The sequence below is a fragment of the Stenella coeruleoalba genome (assembly GCF_951394435.1).
Source record: "Stenella coeruleoalba genome assembly, chromosome: 1".
In the NCBI taxonomy this organism is placed as follows: domain Eukaryota; kingdom Metazoa; phylum Chordata; class Mammalia; order Artiodactyla; family Delphinidae; genus Stenella; species Stenella coeruleoalba.
In genome coordinates, this window is record NC_137169.1 from 99,665,649 (window position 1) to 99,693,619 (window position 27,971).

General features: G+C 36.5%; 2 protein-coding genes across 5 annotated transcripts in view; both read right to left on the reverse strand.

Moving 5' to 3' along the window:
• The window catches only part of PHTF1 (putative homeodomain transcription factor 1), a gene marked incomplete at its 3' end in the record, with an annotated part of 61,723 nt that extends 42,202 nt beyond the window's left edge, over positions 1-19,521 (reverse strand). For 3 of the 4 annotated variants that reach the window (XM_079944280.1, XM_079944279.1, XM_079944282.1), the window contains exons 1-3: positions 18,539-19,521; positions 18,157-18,231; positions 17,472-17,528 (exon numbers count right to left, since the gene is read on the reverse strand). In XM_079944280.1, the coding sequence (XP_079800406.1) occupies positions 17,472-17,528; positions 18,157-18,201 (102 nt within the window). In that variant the 5' untranslated portion in view covers positions 18,202-18,231; positions 18,539-19,521. Of the gene's footprint in view, positions 1-3,038; positions 3,214-17,471; positions 17,529-18,156; positions 18,233-18,538 lie in introns of those variants that run through there. The other variant, XM_079944281.1, reaches the window with a different exon arrangement.
• A 1,590-nt stretch (positions 19,522-21,111) lies between these two features.
• Positions 21,112-27,971, reverse strand: part of RSBN1 (round spermatid basic protein 1) — a 42,575-nt gene continuing 35,715 nt past the window's right edge. The window contains exons 5-7 of the mRNA XM_079944350.1: positions 27,750-27,917; positions 26,378-26,486; positions 21,112-25,736 (exon numbers count right to left, since the gene is read on the reverse strand). Coding sequence (XP_079800476.1) covers positions 25,263-25,736; positions 26,378-26,486; positions 27,750-27,917 — 751 coding nt within the window. The 3' untranslated portion in view covers positions 21,112-25,262. The remainder of the gene's footprint in view (positions 25,737-26,377; positions 26,487-27,749; positions 27,918-27,971) is intronic.

A 27,971-nucleotide genomic window follows, 5' to 3' on the forward strand; every position in this document is an offset into this window, starting at 1 on the left:
TTTAAAAATCCTGGTTTGCCTAACAGTTTTGTTTCATTATGATTAATAAGTATAACTGTTTTAAAAGGTGAATTTTAATTTCATGCTCAATCAACACTTGTACATGCTAGTTCCTGATCAAGTTTTTAAAATTAGATATTTAACCATTAAAATTATTGTAAAAATTAAACGTTAGAGTAATTTGCTATTTCTCTAGTCTAGATATTGAGCCAATATTGATCTTTGGTTCTGTTTAACTAAAAGATGCAGCCAAACAATTTCTTTAAAGTGAACCCTATGTTTCTATCCAATTAACTACAAACTGTAGATTTTAACAAAAACAAAAAAAAAGTTTTAAAACTCTAAATGTAATAAAATTAAATCTAAGAAGGAATCAAATTTTGATAATTAGACATTTCAGGGGCAAAAATAACCCTTTGGAAAAAATATGTGCACTAATTTTTGAAATATGCATAATATTCATGGAAATAACAATGATCTTGTACTACATTTGAAATCAGAAATGAAAATTTTAAAAGTAAAGATATCACTGTATTATATTCTAACAGGCATAGGCCTTGTGGACATTTGCAGCAGTACTATTCTAACTAAAGAAGCTTAAAGTGCCTTAACTTTAAAGCCACATTAATTTTTCTACTTTCTTTGCTTTCTAGACTTTTCACCTACAATGTTATAGAATCAGAATTAGCATTATCTAAAGGTAAACACCAAAGTAGGAAAACCTCCCTCAGCAATAGAAACACATTCATTCATTCACTTAGGCAACAAATATGCAATACGTTTCTTCCGTATGCCAGATAAGCTACTTGAGCTAAGCACAGAGCACTAAGGAAGTCAAAGCACGGCTCTATCTTCAGAGTGTGCACACACAGAAGGGAAAACAGACAGTAAAGCCAAATGTTTGAGGTTCCTCAGGAAAACACCCCCTGAACTTCCCTCACCATTTTTTGGACAAAAATCATTAAGAAATTTATGACCACCGTTCTTGAGCCAGATAAGACAGTCGCTAGATACTTTTATATGTGTCTGTGCTGAGGAAGAATAAAAAACACATGCCATGCTTTTGTTTTAGGATCCTTCTGCTTGATCCTACATATTCTACAGTATGTATAGTAAGAGGCAAAATGTGCACAGCACTACTCTAAGCACTTTACATAAACTTACATTAATTTGTTTAACTCATTTAGTCCTCACAACTGTCCTGTGAGACAGGCACCTTTATTATCTTCACTTTACAGATGAGGAAAACAAGGCACAGAGACTCTAACTCGTTCATTCTCACTACAAACCACTACACATCCTGTCTCTCACCATACAGTACAAAATGCATTCCTAATCAATGTAGGGAGAGGTTTTGAGATAAACAAGATTGCATGCCTCTGAAAGGTTCCATGGGATTAATAAACCCGGGGAGCTGTGAGTGAATTTCCTTATTGGCCACAACCCAGGGCCACAACCTAGCAGCCCACAATAAAACTGTAGGAGAAAAGTGGGATACCCCTGCACTAGTTGCTAGAGCAGTGGTCTGGAAATTTTCTGCAGAGCCCAGCTACTGGCTGTATTCAGCCCTCTCTAATGTTTGTTCCCCACAGAGCTGTGTAATATCTTCAAAGCTCAGAACCACCTGACTGATGTAGTTCCTACTTTTAGGTAGAGGGACTAAAGCACTGGAAATACTGCTGCAGTACTGTTGGACTCCATGTTTAAAAGGGAATAAAAGACAAGGGAAACCCTGTAACACATCTCTCTCTCTTAGTGTGCTGAAATGTCCATTTGAATGCCACTGATTCTATACTACTGTATAGTAGTCGGGCACAAAGAGAGAAGTCACCTGATTTAGAGCAGATGATGAACAACAAAACAACAATTACAAGGCAAGTACAGCACTATAGGAATATGTGTAAAGGACACCTAACTCAGATTTAAGAAGTCAAAGAAAGATTTCCAAAGGAAAATAATACCTGATTCAAGACCTGAAGGGTGTATAAGAATTTGCAAAGAAGGACATGGGCTGTAGCAAAAGGGGAAATTAAGAAAAGTATATGAGGGCTTCCCTGGTGGCGCAGTGGTTGAGAGTCCACCTGCCGATACAGGGGACACGGGTTCGTGACCCAGTCCGGGAAGATCCCACATGCCGTGAAGCGGCTAGGCCCGTGAGCCATGGCCGCTGAGCCTGCGCGTCCGGAGCCTGTGCTCCGCAACGGGAGAGGCCACAACAGTGAGAGGCCTGCGTACCGCAAAAAAAAAAACAAACAAAAAAAAACCCAGAAAAGTATATGAGAAGACCTCGAAATAAGAGATAGCATGACAAAAACTAAAGTTCAAGAAGACCTAAAGCAGAGTGAAAGTGAAAAAGGGGTTAAGGTATGAAAGAGAGAAACTGGAGAGGTAAGCAGAAGCCAGATTTTGAAGACTATAATCATGCTAAGAGTGTGCATTTATCATAAGGATAACAGGAAGTCAGAGAACAGTTTTAAATATGAGAAAAGGTCAGATTTGTGTTAAAACAAAAAGAAAATAACAATAAGCTGGCTTCAGTGATTATTGAGGGGTGAGGGGGAAACGGGGGCAGAGAAAACAGAAAGTTAAAAAAGTGACTCCAGTAACCTAGATCAGGAGTGGACAAACTTTGTCTGTAAAGGGCATGTGGTATTTTAGGGTTCGTGAGCTGTACCACGTGTGTGCTAGTACTCAACCCAGCCACTGTTGCACGAAGGCTGACTTAGACACAGACAATAAACATGTAAAACATGAAGCCTGCAGTGCTCCAGCGAGTCTGGCTGCAGGCAATAGTTTGTGGACCAGATGAGTGCAGACAACAGGTCAGTCCAGACCATCAGAAGCATGACCTAGGAAACGTATGCATAGTCAAAAAATACAAGAAGGTAGAATCCAGAAGTCTTGGTAATTAAAAATGTGGGATCAGTGTGAAAGTGAGGCCACAGAAGAATTCCAAACCCCAACTTGAGCACTCTAACTGCTCACTGAGTAGGAAAGGTGAGAGAAGGCACAGGGCTGGTCAAAGTAGGGGAGCTCACATTCTGCTCAGTCCTCTGGCCAAGCTGGAAACCTGTGGGGCAAGGAAGGACTCTCCTCCCACAGGAAGGCACTGCGAGTCACATGACAAAAGGTGAAGACATAACAATCTTCTTAACAGTTGAAGATGAGGAGATAGCCTTCTAACTTAGCCTTTCTGCACTTCAGTTACTTCACCTGTAAAATGAGAATGATAATACATCTACCTCATGGAATTGTTGTAAGGATTGATTAAGAAAGCGAGAGAGACAGAGACAGAGAAAGAGAAGTTCTTAAAATAATACAAGACACATTCTAAATACTCATTATCATTATTATTATTACACCACCAAAAACACATACACATGCCCTCCTGCATGCACTATAGTTTCCCCCATATAGTTTTCTCACAATTTTAGTTAAATCAATATTTGATGTTTAGAGTATTATGATTACATAAAACATGTTCCCACCTAAGTCAAGTAGTAACCAATGATTATATTTCCTTTCTTGGAAATGCTGTTTGCCCTGAAATTGTTAATTGCCTCATTTTCCCCCCTACCTTTATAAATAGGAATTGTATATATTTAAGATATACAATGTGAGGCTTTGATATACATATACATTGTGAAATGATTACCACAATCAAGCTAATTAACATATCCATCACCTCAGATTGTTAGCATTTTTTTGCATTTTTGTGTGTTGCATACATTTAAAATCTACTCTCTTAGCAAATTTCAAGTATACAATACAGTATTATAAACTATAGTCACCATGCTGTATATTAGATCTCCCAAATTTATTCATCTTATAACTGCAAGTCTATTACCTTTGACCAACATCTCCCCATTTCCCCCACACCTCAGCCCCTGGTAACCATTCTACTCTGCTTCTATGAGTTTGACTCTTTTAGATTCCACTTATAAGTGAGATTTTGCAGTATTTGCTTTCTGTGCTTGTTTTATTTCACTTAGTGTGATACCCTCCAGATCCATCTGTGTTGTAACAAATGGTAGGATTTCCTTCTTTTTAAAGGCTGAATAATATTCCACCTCATAAGATAGACAGAGAAATAGGGCACATTTTCTTTACCTATTCATCTGTCAACAGACACTTAAGTTGTTTCCATATCTTGACTACCATGAATAATGCTGCAATGAATATGAAGTGCATATATCTCTTCAAGAAAGTAATTTTATTTCCTTTGGATAAATATCCAGGAAGAGGGATTGTTGGATCATAAGGTAGTTCTATTTTTATTTTTTTGAGGAGCCTCCATACTCTTTTCCATAACAGCTGTACCAATTTACATTCCCACCAACAGTATACAACGGTTTCCTTTTCTCTCTATCCTCACTAATGCTTATTATCTTTTGACTTCTCTGATAATTGTCATCCTAACAGGAATGAGGTGATGTTTCACTGTCGTTTTGATTTACATTTCCTTAATGATTAGAGATGCTGAGCACGTATTCATATACCTGCTGGCCACTTGTATGTCCTTTTTAGAAAAATGTCTATACAGGCCCTTTGCCTATTTTTTAATTGGATCAGGTTGCATTTTATATTGTTGATGTTTCCTTTGCTGTGCAAAAACTTCTTAGTTTGATATAGTCACATTTGTTTATTTTTGCTTTTGTTGCCTGTGCTTTTGGTGTCAAATTCAAAAAAATCATTTCCAAGACCAATGTCAAAGAGATTTTTCCCTATGTTTTCTTCTAGGAGTTATACAGTTTCAGGTCTTACATTTAAGTCTTTAATCCATTTTTAGTTTATTTTTGTGTTTGGTGTAAAATAAGGGTCTGATATCATTCTTTTGCATGAAGATATCCAGTTTCCCAACACCATTTATTGAAGAGACTGTCATTTCTCCATTGTGTATTCTTGGTGCCTTTGCCAAAGATTAGTTGACCCTATGTGCATGGGTTTACTTCTGGGCTCTCTATTCTGTCCCACTGCTCTATGTGTCTTTTATGCCAGTACCATACTGTTTTTATTACTATAGCTTTGTAATAGAATTTGAAATCAGAAAGTGAAATGAGATGTCTCCAGCTTTGGTCTTCTTGTTCAAGATTGCTTTAGCTATTTGGGGTCCCTCTGTGGTTCCATATGAATCTTAAGATTATTTTTTCTGTATCAGTTAAAAATGCCATTGGACTTTTGATAGAGATTGCTTTGAATCTGTAGATTGCTTTGGGTAGTATGGACATTTTAACAATATTTTTTTCCTTTTCCAAATAATAGATTTTGTTTTCTCTTCCCGTTTTATTGAAATATAAAGACATAGAGCACTGTATAAGTTTAAGGTGTACAGCACAGTGATTCGACTTACATACATCATGAAATAATTACAAGTTTAGAGAACATCCAATATCTCACATAGATACAAAATAAACAAAATAGAAAAAAAAGTTTTTCCTTGTGATGAGAACTCTTAGGATTTACTCTCTTAACAACTTTCATATATAACATACAGCAGTGTTGATTACATTTATCATGTTGTACATTACATTTTAACAGTAGGAATTCTTCCAATCCATGAACATGAGCTATCTTTCATTTGTGTCTTCTTCAATTTCTTTCATCAATGTTCCATATTTTTCAGTGTACAGATCTTTCACCTCCTTGTTTAACTTATTCCTAAGCACTTTATTCTTTTCGATGCTATTGTAAATGGAACTGCTTTCTTAATTTCTTTTGCAGACAGTTCATTGTAAGTGTATAAAATTTTTCCTTTTCACTTGTCTCAAAATTTTTAATTGACTCTTTGACCCATTGGTTGTTCAAGATTATACTGTTTAATTTCCACATATTTTTGAATTTTCCAGTTTTCCTCCTGTTATTGATTTCTAGTTTAATAACACTGGTCAAAAGTTATCTGATATAAATTCAATCTTCTTAAATTTGTTAAGACTTTGTTTCATGGCCTAACATATGATCTATCCTGAAGCAGGTTTCATGTGCACTTGAGGAGAATGTGTATTGTGCTGCTGATGGATGGAATGTTCTCTATATGTCTGTTAGGTTCATTTAGTCTAAAGTGCAGTTCAAGCCAAACGTTTCCTTATTGATTTTCTGTCTGGATGATCTATCCATTGTTGAAAGTTGGATACTGAAGTCTCCTACTAGTACTGCATTGCTCTCTATGTCTTCCCTTAGGTCTGTTTATATTTGCTTTATATATTTAGGTGCTCCTATGTTGGGATGTAAGGACTGTTCAACATCCACAAATCAATTGAATACACCACATTATCCAGACGAAGGATAAAAATCATATTATTATCTCAATAAATGCAGAAAAAGCATTTGACTAAATTCAACACCCATTTATGATAAAAACTCAGCAAAGTGACTATAGAGGGAAAGAAACTCAACATAAGAAAGGCCATATATGACAAGCTTCATTTTTTTCATTCACTTAACTTTCTACATATAGATTACTAATTCATTTTGAAACTCCCTATAAGTGTTACAAATCTGCTCCCAGTGTGCTCAAACACAACAAACACTGGTTTCTTTTTTTTCCTCCTTGAAGATGTCTACATACCACAGTTTCCTGTCTGCCTGCTCCTTTCTGGTCTTGTTATTTTCTAGCCTAATAAATGAACTTCATCTTGGGACATCTCTTAAGAATCCAGAATTCTTTTTACCTCTCTCTGTGTCAGCCATCCTGTCTCCTGATACTATGGATTCCTCTTTTTTGGTTTACTCACTCGTATACAGTACATGTCCTCCTCTGAGGGGAGACATGAGTGACACACTTTTTAGACTTTGAGGGTTTGAATATATCTTCATGTGATGCCTTTATACTTGGTTAATAGTTAGACTGGGCATAAAGTTTTAGATTGAAAGCCATTTTCTCTGAGAACTTTGAAGGTTCCATCGTCTTCTAACTTCCAATGAGCCAGAAGTTGCTGCTGAGAGGCCCAATGTCATTCTGACTCCCAATCTTGTATAAGATCTGTTTTGATCCTTCTCTCTATTCCCTGCTTAACACAGGCTCTAATTTCAAATGTTATTGTGATGTTGTGATTTGTAAAAAGAAATTTATTTTGGTCTCTGTCCCCAGTTCCTGACACAGGGCTCCTGAAACCCTTGTAATTTCCTGGGTGACAAGAGTGCCTTTTGTTCTAATGAGGCAACTCTAGGTGGGCTCCTGCATGAGGGCTGGTCACCAGAAGGAACAAACTATGATTAGAAGCTTGGAATTTTCAGGCCCTCCCTCTCCCCCATTCTCTTGCAAAGGGAGAAGGGCTGAAAACAGAGTTAATGATTGATCATGCCTACTAGATGAAGCCTCCATGAAGTTCAGAGAGCTTCCAGCTTTGTGAATACATCCACTCCAGTAGGGTGACATACCCTAAACTGCACAGGGACAAAAGCTCCTGTGCTCTGGACCCTTCCAGACCTCACCCTATGTACCTCTTCATCTGGCTATTCATCTGTATCTTTTATCATATTCCTTAATAAACTGGTAAATGTTTAAGGAAGTGTTTCCCTGAGTTCTATGAACCACCCTAGGAAATTAATCAAACCTGAGGAGAAGGTTGTGAGAAATTCTGACTTGTAGCCGAATTGGACAGAAGTTGGGGGTAACCTAGGACCTACTTCTTGCAGTTGGCATCCAAAGTGGGGTAAGGAGCAGTCTTGTGGGACCAAGCCCTTAACCTGTGTGAGCTGACACTACCTCCAGGTACACAGTGTCAGAAATGAGTTGAATTGTAGGATACCCAGCTGGTGTCACAGAGAACTGCCTGGTGTAGGGAAAAATCTCCACACATTTAGTGACCAGAAGTGGTGTTTTGTGTGAATAAAGGAGACTCACAGGAGAAACACAAGAGGCAGACTGAAGTGAATCTTTCTAAAATTTAGTTCTGAAATTTCATAATAATGCTGATCACTCAAAAGATCCTTTTGATCTGTAAATGTGTGTATTTCAGCTCTGGGAAATTTTAAAATATTATTTATTTGATAATTTCTTCTCCACATATTTCCGTTTCCTGGAACACCTATTAGTTGGATTTTAGGCTTCCTACATGAACTGCACTCACTTTTCTATTTTTTTTTTTTTTTTCCTGGTACGCGGGCCTCCCACTGCTGTGGCCTCTCCCGTTGTGGAGCACAGGCTCCGGAGGCGCAGGCTCAGCGGCCATGGCTCACGGGCCCAGCCGCTCCGCGGCATGTGGGATCTTCCCGGACCGGGGCACGAACCCGTGTCCCCTGCATCGGCAGGCGGACTCTCAACCACTGCGCCACCAGGGAAGCCCTCTATTTTTTTTTTCCTCATTCTTTCATATTATTTTTCTGGGAAATGGCCTCAACTTTATCTTCCAACTTTCCTACTGAATTTACTTTGGTTATTTTTATTTTCTGGTTCTCTTACTTTTTCATCTATAGACTTTTTAAAAAATAGTACACAGTTCTTTAAATATATTAATTATATCTTTAAAATAGTATTCTTATAATTCCTGTATCATTTTTTAAAATCTCTTTCCTTCCTTTTCTCTAGGTCTCAAATATTTGAGCATCTTCAATTATCCATTTATACTTAACAGTGAGGCACTAACATGCTGAATGCCCATTCAGTGTGCAGTAGGGGAAGCTTATTGAACAGTGGTCTCGTTGTAGAGAGTAGCCAGCCATTTCACTTCCAGTATCCTTAGGTCTTTTCAGTCAGCTTGTGCAAAAACAAATTCCAGTCTTCTGTTTAGAGATTATAAGCCTGGCCACCAGACTTTTACTTAATCTCCTTTATGAGTACAGTATTTCACCCCATTCTCATTTGTGTATGGTATTCCAGAATCCAGAACTTCTCTGTTTCAGCCTCTCCAGAGAGCAAACTTCAATCTTCTGTCAGTGGAAGATAAGGTAACTATAAGGCTGTGTAGAATAAGGTGGAGGATCTGGGGGCAGGTCTATTGCCCCTTATACATATGCTCAAACAATCCTATTTCCAGTTCTACCTCATATCTGCAGATATACCTGATGCATCTAATTCCTGAGTCTTTCAGAAATTAAATACAGGGGTCTTTTTCCTCTAATCTTTTTTAAATTTAAGAATAGTTGATGTACAATATTATAAAAGCTACAGGTGTACAATATAGTGATTCACAATTTTTAAAGGTTATACTCCATTTATAGTTATTTATAAAATATTGGCTATATTCCTTGTGTTGTACAATATATCCTTGTAGCTTATTTCACAGATAATACTTTGCACCTCTTAATTCCCTACCACTATATTGTCCCTCCCCACTTCCCTCTCCCCACTGGTAACCACTAAATACAGGTGTTTTAAAACAAGGAATTCACTTGTTTCCCACTGGCATCCCCTACTATAGACACTTAACATTTTTACTTTCTTTACATCCATTTTCCAACTTTCAAAATTGTGTTAACAGCTCTCTTTTACAGTAGTCTTCTCTCCCATTCTTTCACTCCTATTGTAGGCTGATTTCTTTTCTTATTTATTATAATTTTAGAGAATTTTCAGAAGAAATCAGATGGAGATTAATGCACATATTCCAACTGTCATCTTTAATGAGGTGTCTCATCTATCATGTACCCACTATCCAGTTCAAGAAATAAAAGGTTACAAATACAGCTGAAATCACCTGTGTGTTTATGATTAGCCATTTAAAATTTCCTAGGTGTAAAATCATATCATTTTCAAACACTGATTTTTGTTATTCTAATATTAATTAGAAAAATAAAAGAACAAATATTTTAAAAGCAAAGATAATATTAATTAGAATGTTTTGCTCATCTTAGCAAATATATCTCAAACAGCATGTTAAATAATAGTAATAGGGGTTATTCTTGTTTTATTCTTTTGTGGGGGGGGGGACTAAGTTGAGCTTCATTACTGAAAATAATGTTAGACCTTAGATTTAATATATTTTCTCAATTAAGAAATTTTAGAAGACAATTTTCATTGGGAATATATATGAATTTGTTGTGTACTACATTATGATTTCTCCTATTTTTTTCTATTGATGTGATTTAAGAAAATAGCTATATTGAGGTATAATTAATACTTTGTAAAACTCACTTATTTTTAGTGTAGTTTTAGTAGTTAATTTGGTGGATTTCTGGTAAATTTATAGAGTTGTGCAACCATCATCACACTCAAATTTTAGTACATTTCCATCACCAGAAAAACAAGAATGGCAATAAATCTCTGTTCCTATCCCCCAGCTGTAGGCAAACACTGATCTGCTTTCTATTTCTATAAACCTGCCTTTCCTAGAAATTTCATACAAACTGGATCACAGACTATAGTCTTTTGTGTCTGGTCCCTTTCACTTAGCATAACATTTTTGAGGTTCATCCATGTTGTAGCATGTATTAATAGTTTTTATTGCTGAGTCATGTGCCATTGTATGGATATAACACATTTGTTTACCTACTCACCAGTTGATAGATATTTGGATTTTTTTTCTAGTTTTTGGCAATTATGAATAGTATTGCTATGAATATTTGCATGTGCCCATATGTTTTTATTTCTCTTAGGTAGATAACTAGGGGTGGAAATGCTGGGTCATATGAGAAGTATATATATTTAAATGTTTCTACTTTCCATTCCCACCAGCAGTGTATGAGAGTTCTGGTTCCTCCATATCCTGACTAACAAAGATCTTCTACATTTTCTTCTAGAAAACCTTAGACTTTTAGTTCTTACACTTAAGTCCATGATCCTTTTTAAGTAATTTTTGTGTACAGTGTGAGGTAAGAATCAAAGTTCATTTTTATACATGTAGCTATCCAATTGTTCCAGCACCATTTGTTGACAAGACTATCATTTCTTCATTGAATTATTTTGGCATCTTTGTCAAAATCAATTTATCAAAACTGTAAGGATTTATTTCTAGATTTTCTATTCTGTTCCATTGATCTATTACTCATGCCAATACTACACTATCTGAATTACTTACAGCTTTATAGTAAATTGTGAGATCCAGTAAGTCCTCTAACTCTAGTCCTTTTAAACTTATTTTGAATATTTTAGGTCTTTTACATTCCTTATCAACTTTAGAATTAGCTTATCAATTTCTACCAAAAGAAAAGAGTCTGCTGGAACTTTAAAGGGATTATAGTGAATCTATAGATACATTTGGAGAGAACTGCCATCTTAACAATGTTAAGTCTTTCAGATCACAAGTGTGAAATGCTACTCCATTTCTTCAGATTTTTAATTTCTCTTAGCAATGTTCGTAGTTTTCAGTATACAGGGGTTATACATACTATGTTAAACTTATTCCTAAGTATTTTACTCTTTGTGATGTATTGTGAATGAATTGTTTTCTTAATTTCATTTTTGGAATACTCATGGCTGGTATATAGAAATACAAATAATTTTTGTATATTGATCTTAAATCTAGAGGCCTTGCTAAACTCATTTATTGTTAGTAATGCCTTAGGAATTTCTAAATATGGGATCATGTCACCATGAATAAAAGCAATTTTCATTTTCTTTTCTCAATGCCTTTTATTTCTTTTTCCTTGTCTTACTGCACTGGCTAGAATCCCTAGTACAACGTTAAATGGACGTGGTGAGAGCAGACATCCTTGCTTTATTCCTGATTTGAGGGACAAGGCACTCAGTCTTTAATTCCTAACTATAGTGTAAGCTGTAGGTTTTTTGTTTTTTTTCAAATACATGATAACTTATTATTATTATTTGCTATACAGCAGGTTCTTATTAGTCATCTATTTTATACATATTAGTGTATATATGTCAATCCCAATGACAGGTTTTTTAATAGACACCCTTTGACAGATTGAAGAAATTACCAGTTTATCAGTAATGGGCATTGAATTTTGTCAAATGGTTTTCCTGTCTCTACTGAAAAGACCATGCATTTTATCCCTTATTAATATGATATATTACATTAATTTATCTTAAACCAACAACATATTTCTCAGATATCCCACTTGGTCATGGTAGATAATCCATTTTACATGTTGTTGAATTTGGTTTGTTAATATTTTATTAAAGATTTTTACAGTTATGTTTAGGACAAATTTTCTTTCTTTTTAATAAATCAGTATGATAGTTTATTAAAAGCTCCATATTATGCCTCAGGTAGGATTTTTTTCTTCCAGTTTTATTGAGATATAATTGACATATAGCACTGTATAAGTTTAAGGTATATGGCATAATGATTTGACTTACATACATTATGAAATGATTACCACAATAAGTTTAGTGAACATCCACCATCTCATAGATACAAAATTAAAGAAAGAGAAAAAAAATTTTTTTTCCTTGTGATAAGAACTCTTAGGATTTACTCTCAACAACTTTCATATATAACATGCAGCAGCGTTATTTATATTCATGTTGTACATTACAGTCCTAGTACTTATTTATCTTATAATTGGAAGTTTGTACCTTTTGACTGCCTTCATCCAATTCCCCCTCCTCCAAACCCCCTGCCTGCTAACCATAAATCTGATCTCTTTTTCTATAAGTTTGTTTTTGAAATTCAATTGATCTAAAATAGTCTGTTAGTTCCTGTTATACAACATAGTGATTCCATATTTCTATACATTTCAAAATGACCACTAATATAAGTCTAGATATAATCTGTCCATGCAAAGATATTACATAATTACTGACCATACTCCCCACACTGTACATTTCATACTGGTGACTCATTTATTCTGCAACTGGAAGTTTGTACCTCTTAATCTCCCTCACCTATTTCTTCCCCTCACCACTCTTCTCTGGCAACCACCTGTTTGTTCTATCTGTAACTCTTTCTGTTTTGTTATGTTTGTTCATCTATTTTTTTAGATTCCACATATAAGTGAAATCATAGAGTATTTGTCTTTCTCCGTCTGACTTAGTTCACTTAGAATAATATCCTCTAAGGCTATCCATGTTGCTGCAAACAACAAGATTTCATGCTTTTATGACTGAGTAATATTCCATTGTATATAGATACCACATCCTCTTTATCCATTCATCTGTTGATGGGCACTTAGGTTGCTTCCATATCTTGCCTATTGTAAATAATACTGCAATGAACATAGGGGTGCATATGTCTTTTCTAATTAGTGTTTTTGTTTTCTTCAGATAAATAACCAGCGGTAGAATTGCTGGATCATATGGTAGTTCTATTTTTAACTTTTTGAGGAATCTTCATACTGTTTCCATAATGGCTGCACCAATTTACATTCCCACCAATAGTGCAAAAGGGTTCCCTTTTCTCCACATTCTCACCAATGCTTGTAATTTGTTCTGCCAGGTGTGAGGTGATATTTCATTGTGGTTTGGATTTGTATTTCCCTGATGATTAGTATGTTGAGCATCTTTTCATGTGCCCACTGGCCATCTGTATGTCTTCTTTGGAAAAATGTCTATTCAGGTCCTCTGCCCATTTTTTAATTGGGTTGTTTGGCTTTTTTGATGTTGAGTTGTATGAATTTTTTGTATATTTTGAATATTAACCCCTTATTGGATATTCCATTTGCAAATATCTTCTCCCATTCAGTAGGCAGTCTTTTCATTTTATTGATAGTTTCCTTCGCTGTGCAAAAGTCTTTTAGTTTGACATAGTCCTATTTGTTTATTTTTGTTTTTGTTTCCCTTGACTGAAGAGACATATCCAAAAATATTACTATGACCAATGTCAAAGAGCGCACAACCTATGTTTTCTTCTAGAAGTTTTACAGCTTCAGGTCTTACATTTAAAATTTTTAATCTATTTTGAATTTATTTTTGTGCATCATGTGAGAGAGTAGTCCAGTTTGATTTTTTTGCATGTAGTTTTCCAGCTTTTCCAACAGCATTTCTGAAGAGGCTGTCCTTTCCCTACTGTATATTCTCGCCTCCTTTGTTGTAGATTAATTGCCCATATAATACACTGCCCATTTCTGGGTGGTCTATTCTGTTCCACTGATCTATGTGTCTGTTTTTGTGCAAATACCATACTGTTTGGATTACTGTAGCTTTGTAGTACAGTTATGACAAATTTTCTTGTGCTGTCTTTGTCTGGCTTTGGAATCAGGGTAATACTGGTCTCAAAAAATGAGCTGGGAAGCATACTTCCTCCTCTGCTTTCTGAAAGAGTTTTTGTCAGATAAGTATATTTGTTCTTGACCTAATTAACTGCTATTCATCCTTCAGATCTCACTTGAAGCATCAGTTCTTCAGGGAAGGCTTCTCTGACCTCCTTGACTAGGTCCATTTCCCTGTTATAATAGCTTGCAAATAGTAGCTCTCCTTCTTAGCATTTATCACAAAGTAATTTTTATTCATTAGTAGGATTAATTTTATTATTGTTTGTCTCCCACTTTATCATAAGCTCCAAAAAATGTTGAGTGTTTCTGCTCATCATTATATAGATATAGTGCCCATCCTACTGCCTGACACATGGAAGGTAAGTGCTCAACAAATATTTGTTAAATGAAGAATACATGAACACTGTTTTAGGTTTTTTTGTTTTTTGGGGTTTTTTTTTTTGGCTGTGCTGGGTCTTCGTTGCTGTGCGCGGGCTTTCTCTAGTCGCAGTGAGCAGGGGCTACTCTTCCTTGCAGTGTGCAGGTTTCTCATTGCGGTGGCTTCTCTTGTTGTGGAGCACAGGCCCTAGAGCACACAGGCTTCAGTAGTTGCGGTGCGTGCGCTCAGTAGGTGTGGCGCACGGGCTCTAGAGTGCAGGCTCAGTAGTTGTGGCGCATGGGCTTCATTGTTCCAGGGCATGTGGGATCTTCTCCAACCAGGGATCGAACCCGTGTCCCCCACATGGGCAGGCGGATTATTAACCACTGCGCCACCAGGGAAGTCTCTGTTTTAGTTTTATTTTTGATATTTCTTCCCCTTCTTTACTTTGACTTATTATTGTTTTATTTCTCAGATTCTTCGTATGTTAACTTGAATCATTGTAACTCTTTCTTCCTAGTCAATCTAGACATTTTTTGTTAATATAGACATTTAGAGTGATATAATTTCATCAAGTATTATTTTGGAAGCATTCTACAAATTTTGTTATATCTACATTTTTATTTCTATCCTTCAAAAAAACAGATATGATGTGTCCCCTCTACTTAAAAACAATACAAATTTTTTCATTTTATATAGTACAGTATCTAAAGTTCTTAGTAAAGCAGTCAGCTCAGCTCTAAACTGATTTATGACCTATCATCTCATCTGCTTACCTTATACCCCAACCGGATTGGGCTACTTATCTTCCCTTATACAAGCGTTGTACTTCTGTGCTCAGCACCAAGCAAAATGTCTTAAACACAGTAGCTCAGTAAATGTTTGTAGAACAGTTCCTACCACTTTTCATGATCCAAGTTAAGATTTTTTTAATTTATATTTTTTATAATTTTGAATTATATTTTTATTATGTAATTTCTAATTTTATTGTATTGTGATCTGATGTTAATATTGTTATTCATTTTGTTTTTTTAATTTTCTTTCCTTTTCTTTTTAAATTTGTTTTCAAAAACATGTATATTTGTGTAATCTGTTTTAAATTGCATTAAATACTTCTTTGTGTCCTATACTTTGGTCAGCTTCCATCTAAGACTTAAACATACTTAAAAAGATAACTTGGCTTTTCTCCCACTACCATTAGACTGTAAAATTCATGAAGGCAAGAGCCATGTGTGTCTTGTTGACTGTATCCTTCGCACCTGGGAGGCCTTGGTACATTAACTCAGTAAATTTTTAGAGTTCTCTTTAATTTTATTCTTTCCACTGCTAAATTAAAAAGTATACATTAAGGAGGTATTAGATAGATTACCTTTTGAGAAAACAATGAATAAAAATATACATAATAGTTGGAGTTTAATCAAATACAGAAACACTGAGTTCCTAGTATGACTCAGAATGTTCTAAGAGTGGGATACAAATGCAATGCCTGCCCTTGAGGTCCATGAAAACACACAGGTTAACAAGTAACACAGGAGATGGTGTACCAAAAGGAAGGTATGTATAAAATGGCATGGAAATAAGGGTTGAGGAAATATTTAAATTGGGTACGGGAAGGAGGTAGGTAATGAAATTCTATAGCAGGAAGTAAAATCCTTTTAAGGATAAATAAACCAAAACCCAGACAAACTACAGTGCTTGTTCAAGATCACAAGGCTAGACAGAGGTCACAAAAGGAGATCCAATGCCCAGTTCTGTGCTCTTTCCATTACACCAGACTTACTACTACCCATACTTTTCAGAGCTCACAAAAGAATAACAGGACAGGATTTAGAGAGTTACAAAATAAAATTGGGGGATTTATTCATCCTAATCCCATCTCCTATTAATATAAAACGTCAAGGACTGTACAAAATTATGAAAAGCTAGCCAAGTAGCATGCAGTTCAAACAACTTTCTAATTGAGTGGCTTACAAAAAGAATTTGCCCTAAAAGTATTTCACCCGAGATTTAAACATCCCAGTCCAATCAATCTGACTTGGAGATAAATAGAACTATTAAGTTGTATTACACCCATACATACATTTTTTTTTAATGTTAATAGAGGGTCTATGGAAAAATCTTTAAAAAAGAAAGGTCCAAAAACAAAAATCTGCCAGCCATTATTCAGTACTTTCCAAGGAGGTAAGACCCTGGAATCTGTAGATCTAAGTATTAATGTCAATAGAGAGACATTCTGTAAGGGCAGGATGCTCTTTAGGATTTTCCCCATCTCTCAAGACTAGGCAATTACATTTGGCTACCAAGCAACCTTTCCATGACTAATTTGCATCCCCCCCCAAACATGTTGATCCCACAACCTTGATTTTGGAACATTAGATTATTTAACCCTCCCCTCCCCTATTATAAATTAATAACCTGGCATTCTGAATTACACATCAATTTTTGGTTGCCTGGCTAGCATGCAATAACTCCAAGAATCTGCTCAGTTCCAAAAGCAGTGTAGAAAAAAGTTTAAGAACCTGAAATACTTAGGCCCATACTCTAAACCAGTAATTGAAAAAGAGATTCAGGCAACAAATGGATTTCATTTGACTTGCAGGGAAGAAAAAGAGGAAGAGGAGATAGGGGAGGAGGGGGGAGGAGAGGGAGGGGGAGAATAGGAAGTAGAGGGGGGAAGGAAGAGGAGGAGATGCTCTAAAAAACCTGGATATTTCACATAAAAATGCATATTCACAGCTTCTCTTGAGAACCCTGAAGCTGTGGCAATACTGGGCCTGTGTTACCACAACTAACTCTACCGCCAGAGTTAGCCATAGCCCCATTTATATGGGACATTTGCTTTCAAATTCATCATAGACCAACCACCCCTTTCTATTTCCCTGATACAGAGGCCAAATGTCAATTGTCATTTATCATCCCATTTGCAGTGTTGTTTTCATTATTCACTTCAAAGAACAAAGAACGCCATATTTGGTGGATAAGTGCAGAATTTTTAAAAAGTAAATACAATTCACTCTTCATATTAAAGCAGTAAAACAAAGCGAAAAAACCAAAGAAATCAATTTACCTTAATCTGAGTCTGTTCGATTGACTTTTCCCATATCTGCTGATCATATGCTCCAATCTGAAATAGGAAGCAGGCTATTTAAGTGATGCAAAGGAAATCCTTTTATTTCGGTCAAGTCTCACAAAAGTCATGAAACTATTAAGTATCCATATGATACCTGGGAAATTTCTGTGCTTCTCTGAGGCTAGAATTATTATTTCCTAGGACTATTTCCTTCAAAATTCAAGTTAGCTGGATCTAAAAGTAAGTTGAAAAGCAATGTCCAAAATATTTCAAATTAAATATCACCTTAAAAGATACTTCCACTTAAGAAAAACATCAGTAGGAAACTAGAGAAATAAAAGGTAATGGACAGCTCATTAAAATTGACAGTACCAATCTGAGCTGTGCAGATAAAGTTTTATGCCTGAAAAAGCAGCAGTTTGATTAGAAGCAAACTCTCAAAGCATTGCTGTGACACTGTGAATGCAGCCTGGAGATGGGAGGTTGAAAATCTTATTCGGGGACCTAGAACTGAGCTCAAAAGACCTAATGACCTTGTCCATCAGTTTTTCCATTTATGTTGAGAGATATCATGTAAGAATACCTGCACTACCAAGCTCAGGGAAAACTAACATGATAGGTATTCTTTGTGGGACCTTTTTGCAGGAAGCATGCTTTACAAATAAAAATACATTGATATTACCTTCTTTTGGTACCACGATATAGCATCTCTCTCATTTGAGGCCATCTGTGTCTCCAGCCAGAGAATGGGATTTCACTGAAAATGAAGGAAAACCAGTCAGTGAGTCCAGTTGCTGAAAGGTACTCTCCCAGTTTGGGTAGAACTCAGAAAACGCTTCTCTCAGCCTCTCCATGCGCTGCTGACCGTCTCGTTCCCCTGCTGTTTGCCAGGAAAAAAAACAAAAGCATACCAAAAACAACTCTGGCGCAGTGGCGACCGGAGAAGCCTCTCTGCGATATTTTGTGCGAGTGTGTTCAGGGATGCAGGGAACTGGGAGAGGAGGGGAGGTCGCTGGAGTTGACCTGCACCCCACCTCCTCCGCTCCCAGGAGTCCTGCTCTCACCTGGTGCACGCTGCCCCGCAGTCCGGTGGCCGGGACCTTCCTCCTCAGTGGCCCCGGCCCGGCCATGAGGCCGGGGGCGAGGCGGCGGGCCAGGCAGGCCTCATCTTCCCCCCGAGGCGGAGACGCCGTCTGGGCCGTTACCATGGAGACTGCGGAGGCCGCCCCAGCCTCGGAGGCAGCCGGCCGCCCAGCGCCCAGAGGAGGGCAGTCTGTTGCCAGAGAGCCGGCGCCCTCCAAGCCCGACCTATAGGGTCATCGGACAGACCCTAAAATAAGCAAAGAATGAGCTAGGAAAGGAGGGGGATAGAAAGTGAAGGCGGTATTAGCTAGGCTGCCAGTCGCTACGGCAACGGCAAACGGCTTTGTTCCGCTGAAAAAAGTCAAGTGCAGAGGTCCCAAGGCCCGGGTAGCAGCTGCTTCGGGGCGGCGGGCACGCGTCCTCGCTAGGCCGGGCCTGGAAGGGCCGTGACTCAGCCGGCCGAGAGCTAGGCAACAGCAGCTCCGCAGACCACGGTGCAGCGGGGCCGCGGCTTCCGCTTTCCGTGTTTCGCTGTGAAGTTGGCTCCGCCCCCGGCCCGGGGCCTTCCCGCCGAGCCTCCGCCAGGCTTCGGGACCGAGGGGCTGGGGAGCTACACGGCGATCAAGGCCAAGAGCAGCTCCCCCAGATCACCTTTCAGGTCACTTTCTCACAAATGACTTTCCCAGCGCTTCATCTAAACGAGGTCGGTCCAGATATTCCAATAGTTCCCCGTTCATTTCTTTGCAACGCTTATCTTTCCTTGTGTTTTCTGTTTCTTTGTGCTTCATTATATCCTATCGGTCTTCCTCAATGGGCTGGAGACTCCATGAGGTCAGAGACTAGGGCCTGGCAGGAGCCTGGCACACAGGTTCTCAACCTTTGCTTAATGAACGAATGTTTTCATGAATTTATGCCGTCCTGGGACGAAAGTCCTGGCAGGCTGCGCCTTATTAATTCCTTTCCTCTCCCGTCCCTCAGCAGCTCTGGGACTTAAGCCTTCTGGGTGCTCAAGGGTAAAGGAAGAAGAGGGCCAAGGCTTGGGGGGCAGGTTCCAGGACACTTTCCCAAATTAGGGTAGGGGAAGGTAGCGGCGGGAAGAACTGTTTCTAGGTTAAAAATTCAAGCAGGCTGATAGAGGTCAGGAGAAAGGAACGGTAGCGACCTCAAATGAATATTTAAAGATACATTAAGAAGGTTTTAAGCCTCTTTCCTCCTCTATACTTTTGTGGCCATTACTGGAACACCCCTAACGGCCATTCTCACCTCACTTGAAGCAATGACCTTGCTTGCCCAGCATTGTAGCATTTGGGTCAGTTAAAGCTAATGAGATAACGATTAGACCACTGCAGAAAGCCTAAATGCAGTTCTAAATGTTTTACATCATTATTTTTGATTATCTACCAAATCGACATAAGGTGGAAGTTATTATCCCCGTTTTACCGATGAGGAAAATCGACTAAGATAAAAGTAACTCCCATAGAACTAATTTAAAATTATTTCACCCAGGCTTGATTTTTATATTCCACACATTGGCAGTGGTTTCTTTTCTGCTTTTGCTTCTTGACAGCTTTTCCCATCCTTAGAGCTGAACATGACAATTCTGTTTGGTTTCAACACAAATGGCTGACTTTAAAACACACACACACACACACACACACACACACAAAAACAAAAACAACACTGGAAAAATGAAAAAGTCATTTTTTGTATATCTAAATATTTGCTTTAAGACGTAAATAACACTAATTAAACATTTTACTTCATTGCTTAGCACACAAAGAGGCCTTGGGGGAGTTCCTGGAAGAACTGAAATCAGGTAAGGCTCTCACTGAGCAAAGTGTGGGCTTTGAACCCAGAACTGCATTCAAATCCCTGCTCCCACTAAAAGCTATGTGATTTCGGGTAATTTATTCAACCTAACAAGCCTGTTTTCTCACCTGTATTATGGAGATTGTATTGTTACCTTCCTACTCAAGGCTGTGAGAATTAAATGAACTACCTTCATAAAAAGTACCTGGCTCTCAACAGTTACTCAAAAAACATTCGTTCCTTCCCTCTTCCTTTCCTAATCATAAACAAGAGCTATCAGTGCTTAGGACAGGTACCTCAATTAAAGAGTTCACACAAATAAAAACTGATGAGGAAAAAATCCAGTGAGTTATGTCACTTAATACATCAATGGTATCTGAAACGTCTATAAACCACCTTCATTAACTAACACTGTATGCATGTACTTTCAAAAATATCGGCATCCCCAGAACAAAAATTTAAGATTATTCTCATAGGGATAAATCAATTTATGCAGCGAGGAGTTAACTGCCACAAATGCCAAGCATAGTTTTTCTTCTTCCCTCAAACTAACTGCCTCTCAATATGGATGAAATTTTCCCCCAGTATCTATGAACTTTCTTTAGGAAAGTCAAGATTTTCTAATTTTGTAATCTCTAATAGTAAAAAATAATAGGGGACAGAGAAGGGAGGGACAAATACTTTAAAAACAGGTTCCAGGTAGCTAGAATTCACATGTGCTATTCATTTTGTCATGAAACATCAGTAAAGGACAAATCAGACTTTGTTTATTAAAAAAATACTTTACAGGAAAAAAAAAACTCTATGCATTCCATTGTCCTATTTTACAAAGAAATAGCTTAACAATTTAACACACTTAGACAGCTACAAAAAAGCACTGTGTTAAAAGGATTATTATTCACACAAATTTAGATTTAAGACTATTCATTAAAAACCTTTTTAAAACACTCATTAATGTCAATAAACAAACTAAGGCCACAAAACGCAAATAGTCCGCCAGGCAAATTATACATTTCATCTATATGCAAAGACCTCTTAGATAAATTAAAGCCACAGGAAAAAAAGTCTTAGCTGCCAATCAAAATGGAGTTTAGTCACAGAAAACACTATTACATGAAAATTTACAACATGTGATAGAAGTAGTACATTAAGTATTTCTTTAGAGAGAATTGAAAAGTGCTATATTAAGAGACAGTGGTCTCAACTACATGCACAAGTGAATCCTAAAAGATGTATGAAGAAAATGGAAGGCCATAATATTTATGGAGAGATACTTGCTTTTAAAGCAACAAACTTTCAGGATGAGGATAGGTCCCTTATGTGCTAAAGAAAAACATCTGTCTTGTACATTTCCTCTACTTACTGCATGACCAATAAATACAGCTACAACCTGTTTTTTAAAAAATAATACTTAGCAGAAATATGAACCTCTGGCATGTACTAGTGAAAGTTTTTTTTAAAAAACTTGTAGCAATGATAAAACAGATTTACAGACACAAACTCAATTATTCTAAAGATATAAATGCAAATAAATTTTTAATGGCAAATATAGATGAAAATAAATGATCTAATAATGAACTAATAATAATAAAGAATACATGCACTAAGGGGTTTTTTGAATTTTGGTATCTTGTTCCTAAATTAGCTTTCATTCTAGACAATAATTATAGAGGGAAAGGCAATAAGCAAAAGTTTCTCCAGTCATTAAGCATGAACTTTATGCCTATTAAGACTGATGCAAGACACCTTTTCCTAAGGTTTAGTAAATAATTTTATATGATAAGCCCCGTTTTCCCCCTACAAGAGCTTTTAATATTAGTCTACTGTAATTCCAACTATCTCTAAGGGGAAAGGGTACCTTTCAAAAGTCTTTAAATTCAAAATAATAAAGTACCAGTGAAACAAATTCTAAGTACTAAATTAGCAAATTAAAAGTACAATTAAGCCTAGGAATTCATTTTTAAAGAGTTAAAAACTTTGGAGGGGAAAGAAATATGTAGTTTTTATTATTATTGCTTTATGAATTTGGGATACTTCATAATCCTACTCCTAGTGTATCTTGGTAATTATAGAATGACTTCTGGGGCAGGGGGAAGACTTTTCTCCTGATTAGTGAATACCATAAAATCGTTCTAGTTACTAAGTTTACTCATTTACTGGGTCCTTTCCATAAGCACATTTAAAAAATATCCCTCTGCTCCACAAAATACTAAAACTTATAGCCACATTCTGCAAGTAATCTCAAAGAGCTGGCACAACAGGTAACATACCAAAAAAGGAAGATCAGCTTACATTTCAGTTACAACTTCACTGCCATCACTACTTTACAAGTCAGAAGACGCCAGATTGTTCCATGCCTCACTCCACCAAACCAAATAATTTAATGATTTTAGAAAAGTTGCTATCATTTGTATCACTAAACTAGGATACAGCTTTAAAGAAGTAAGAAACTCAAAACTTGCGCTTTTATATTCATCAGTCTTTAAAGCATGCTATTAAAATCTAATACTCACATAAGACATTCAGTTTCCAGATACATTACTAGCTAAATGTTTCTCTCTCAGTTCTATTGCAATTCTAACATACAATGAATTTATTAGTACATGATTTTAAACATTTTTATACTCTTTTAATATATGTTATATTGGAGTTGAGGGTAGAATGTTTTATAAAAAGAAAATGGGGATTTGCTTTTGATTGTAGGTCTTTGCAGATCCGCTGGTTCCTGAGTGATTATACACAGTGATGGCTGTCAGGAGACAGTCTCCTTGTTTATTAGCAATGACCAGCTTAGATGACAGATGGCATCTGCTGGATGGCAAGTGGGAGATGGGGAAATCGGATCTTGGAAGACAAGAAAAAAAATTAAAAGTTTTTGCTTTAACAACCTTGTTCTTCATGATTATTTTAAAAAGCAAATGTTGCCTGAGAAGAATTTTACTTTGCACAGCCTGGTAAAGCTCTATGAAATTCTTCTGGACAGAAAAACAAAAATAAGAAATAACCCAAACCCACATACTTTGTGATTAACCCCTTCCCCCTAAAATAACAAAATAACAAAAAACACCCTCAAAGGCAGGTCCCTTAAAAATTAGCCTTGATAAACCAGAATTTACCCTAAAATTTATACCCAAGATTTTAAAACACCCCTGCAATAATCACGTTACTGTTCATACCATTCTAATTACCTTATTTACAAAGATAACTAAAACCAACATCATTTCCAATTCATAAATGGTTTACATTGAAATGTTTCTCTATTTGTCTTCATCCTTTTTAACAGAGAATACATACATATACATATATATAAGGAATAATACAGATTCTAACTAATCACTGCAGTATTTGCTGATGGTTACTTTTCTATCGGTTTACACAGTGACCTCTATACTTTGCTAATATGCATTTAACTACACAACAATATTGCACAAAGTAATATTTATATAAGATTTAACCTATTTCAGAATATTTTAGAGAAAATTCATATTTGATATTTCAAAAGATGCAGCTAAGTTTTCATGGTGACAGACATAATAAAGCAGCATCTTTTTTTGCCTATGTTAATGTAAATATTCCAAATCTCAACCTCCAGAAAAAAAAATCTCCAAATTGCACTATAACCAGGTAGATACAAGAATCTGGTCTTAGGTGTGGGGAGTACTCTTCCTTTAATAAACAAAAGGCCTATTGTATTATTAACTAAGAGAAAGTGAAATGTGTATCCCATTAACATTCTAAAATAATAGAAAGTTAAGACTACACTAGCTATATGAACTGTGCCTGTTCGAAAAAAAATGGTTAAATACTCAGGCACTAATAAGGATTAGGCTACCTGAAACTCTAGGATGAAGTCTAGTGCCATATTCTTTATTAGACAGTAGCAACACAGAGTAATAATAAATAAACCCAGGTATTCACCAGTTGAAACTCTGAACTGAAGTATCTCAACAGATCTTTATGATGAAGAGGTTGATGCCAAGTGACAAAAATAGTTTTTCCTAAGTTTCATGCACAAAATATGGCAGCCTCATCTGAAAGATAGGTATCATTCTCTAAGTTTGATACTCGTGATCAGTTTAGGAAGCAAAAGTATCCACACAGAATGTGAGGATGCTAGGAAGCAGAACAATAGAGTATCATGTCAACATTATCTACTTTACCCGAAATATCTTCCACAGTTACCATGTATTCTAGAAGAGATTAATGAACCATGGAGAATGAATGACCAAGGACTATTCATCTTTAGATATTTTTAATTGAAATATCCACTGGGCTTTAAATAACAGATACAAAAAAAGACAGTTTGGATCAGAAAGTGCTGTGCTTTCTCTTTTGTTAAGAAATCAGAGAGCCACTGAATTCCTTAGAAACTATCTGTTCTTTATGGTTGGAACTAAATAACTGACTTGCCCATGTACAAGATGCAGGAATTGTTTCCTGCGACCTATGCCATTTTTTACTGTAGAAACTGAATCTGTGCCATAAAAGCACAAGTACTAAACCATAAATCTGATCTTCTATCATAAAAACAGCAAATATGGCAAGAGACAAGGCAAGATAAAATGAAAGGAAGTGAATTATTTACCAAATAAGAATCTGTTATTCCAGAGAATTCTCATTTTGATTTGAAGAAGAGATTGAATTGTTACCTCACACCTTAAAACAGAAAGTAGCAGCAGACCCACTATTACATACTGTACTAACGGGATAAGATACAACTCTTAACTTTGCATAATCTGTGTAAAAAAGATATGCTTGACATTTGTGGAATGTCATTTCTCTTTATAGAATTATAGGCAAGATTTCTCCAATAAAACTTAACTTAAGCCAGTTATAAAACTATAACTTCACATCAAAATTTAAAAAAGTTAAAAAATGTGTTTGAATATGTACATATCACACAGGAGTGCTTGAATGTTCCTGTAGATTGTGTTGCTGGTCAGAGTCCAGTCTACTTTCCACCTTTAAAACTGGAATAGGCTGAGTCATCTGATCTTGCTGTAGATTAAGTTCAGATGAAGGTGGGAAGGACGATGAAGCAGTTGTCAAAAGTTGCATCTCTGTGCATGTTTCCTCAGATTCAGTTTTTATTCTCACACACTGGGAGTCAACTTCTAATTCTCTCTTTCCAGTTAAATCATAGTCCACGTTAGAGCTGCTTTCTGTGTTTTGAGAGGCTTCCACAACAGGGTGGTACTGTTTAAGCCTTATATGCCAGGCTAAGCTGCACACTGCTGACACTGTTTTGAACTGATGAATGACATTTCTAGGGATGAAGTAGATATCATTGTCGCACAGCTGAATTCTAGCATAACGAATGCCTTCCCGCCTCATTTGGTTTAGTTTCGCTTCATCCACCCACTGCACACACTGAAGAGAGGAAAAAAGTTGCATGAGATTTTAAAGTAAAATATGTAAAGATGCAGTCAAATAAAACATTATAATTAGCACAGGAGAACAGTAGGATCAAATTAAAGCTAAACAACACTGTATGATATACAACTTTCTAAAATTTCCTACAATTCTTGAGACACATTTTTCCTCATATTTTACTACATTTCTAGTAAAAAAGTACAGGTTAAAATTAGGATGGCCTAGGGAATCATTTAAGTAAGTATTTCAAAATGCAACTAAATATCAATATTCTTTGACCCACATAAGGGCAACATTTGTCTGCTCCTTCAGTGTCTTTCAACCTTTTGCAGGTGAGGACACGCAGGGCAATGGGATTAACAGCTGAGACTGCTCATGGCCAGAACTGAGTTATCCTGGGCCCTCTGACCATCCCAGGCCCACCTGGCATCCCAAAGACTGAAGGATCTTAAGCATTCTGCTTGGGAAGCTCCGTTTCAATGATTTTCAACACCCTCCACAAACAGCCTTTAATAGTAATAAAATTAAATTCACTATCCCATGTATCCAACTATAAGATAAAATGCAAAATTAAATAGGTACGGATACTTATTTCCAAAATCTCACTCAAAGAGAAATAAAAAAGCAAACGTTATTACCTGGGAAACTGGAGGTTCATGAAGGTCCAACTGAAGTCTCTGTACAACATCAGTAAAATCCTCAGCATGAAAACAAATCACATCTTTGGTTATGCGAGGTTGGTCACTCCTAAGATTAACAAAATTAAGCTTTAGAAACAAGCATCTCATAATGGAAAAAGGTGACAAATTTCAATCTTCCCGTTCCTGGAACTGCTATACTAGCAAAGAAATAGATGCATAACTCCTAAGGACAAAGTATACATTTGTTTCTTTAGTCAATTTAAAAAAAAATAAAACACCAATAAAGCATTTTTTTTCAAAATTAAAATTAATTGTTATAAAACTAAAACATCGATGACTAAAAACAGTTTTATTCTAAACCAGATGCATTTGAATCCTCTAACCACTTTGCCCCACCATCTCCATGCCACCCTATAATGTCATTATCAGGATGGAAAGAAATGGACAGAATACATCTCAGCCACACAACTGTCACACCTTCCAGCTTTCAAAGTAGAGAGGGGAAAAAAGCTAAATGATCTTTAACTTGAAATACTTAACCTGTGATTGAACTATAATTCAATCAAACTCTAACGTCAGATCAAACTCTACAGTAATATTGAAGGCCCTGAAGGCATAAAAACAAAGTAAAATACAGTTTTTAAATATGTTCTGAGCCTTGTTTAAACCGGGCCCCAACTGAGTGTAAAAGGGTGCAACCTCTATGAAAAACAGTATAGCAGTTCCTCCCCAAATTAAAAAACAAATTACCATATGATCTAGCAATTCCACTTCTGGGTATATATCCAAAAGAATGAAAGCATGGACGTGAAGAGGTATTTGTTCATAGCAGCCAAAAGGTGGAAGCAACCCAAGTGTCCACTGACAGATAAACGGACAAACAAAATGTGGCATATACATATAATGGAATACTATTTAGCCTTAAAAAGGAAATTATGACACATGGTACATGTGTACATGGTACAATATGGATGAACCTTGAGGATATCATGCTAACTGAAATAAGTCAATCACAAAAAGACAACAACTGTTTGATTCCACTTATATGAGGTATTTAAAGTAGTCAAATTCATAGAAACAGAAAGTAGAATGATGTTTACCAGGAACTGGGGGAGAGGAGAAAGGGAGTTATTGATTAATGTGTACAGAGTTACAGTTTTGCAAGATGAGAAAGTTCTAGAGATCTGTTTCACAACAACATGAATATACTTAACATTACTGAACTGTACATTTAAAAATGGTTAAGATTTTAATTTTATTTTATGTGCATTTTACCGTAATTTTTTAAAAACTGTCCCCAACCTTTCAAATTGAGTCCACACTTTCTTAAGACATTAACCAATCTTGCAGCTGAGTTCTATTAACTTACCATTCACCAAACTGTACAGCTTTCAAAACCCCAACAGCAGCCGTACTCTGCCAGTCAAACCCCTGACCTACATGATCAGCATGAGCTCTTGTCCTATCTTCAAAGAGGACTTCACGGGGTTCACTGGTCCGAGGTAGGTACTGGAGATTTTTAATTTCATTCATTGATCTGTAGTTGATTTGGTTTTGAAGCAAAGAGGGGAAAAGAAGTATTAACAGCAGT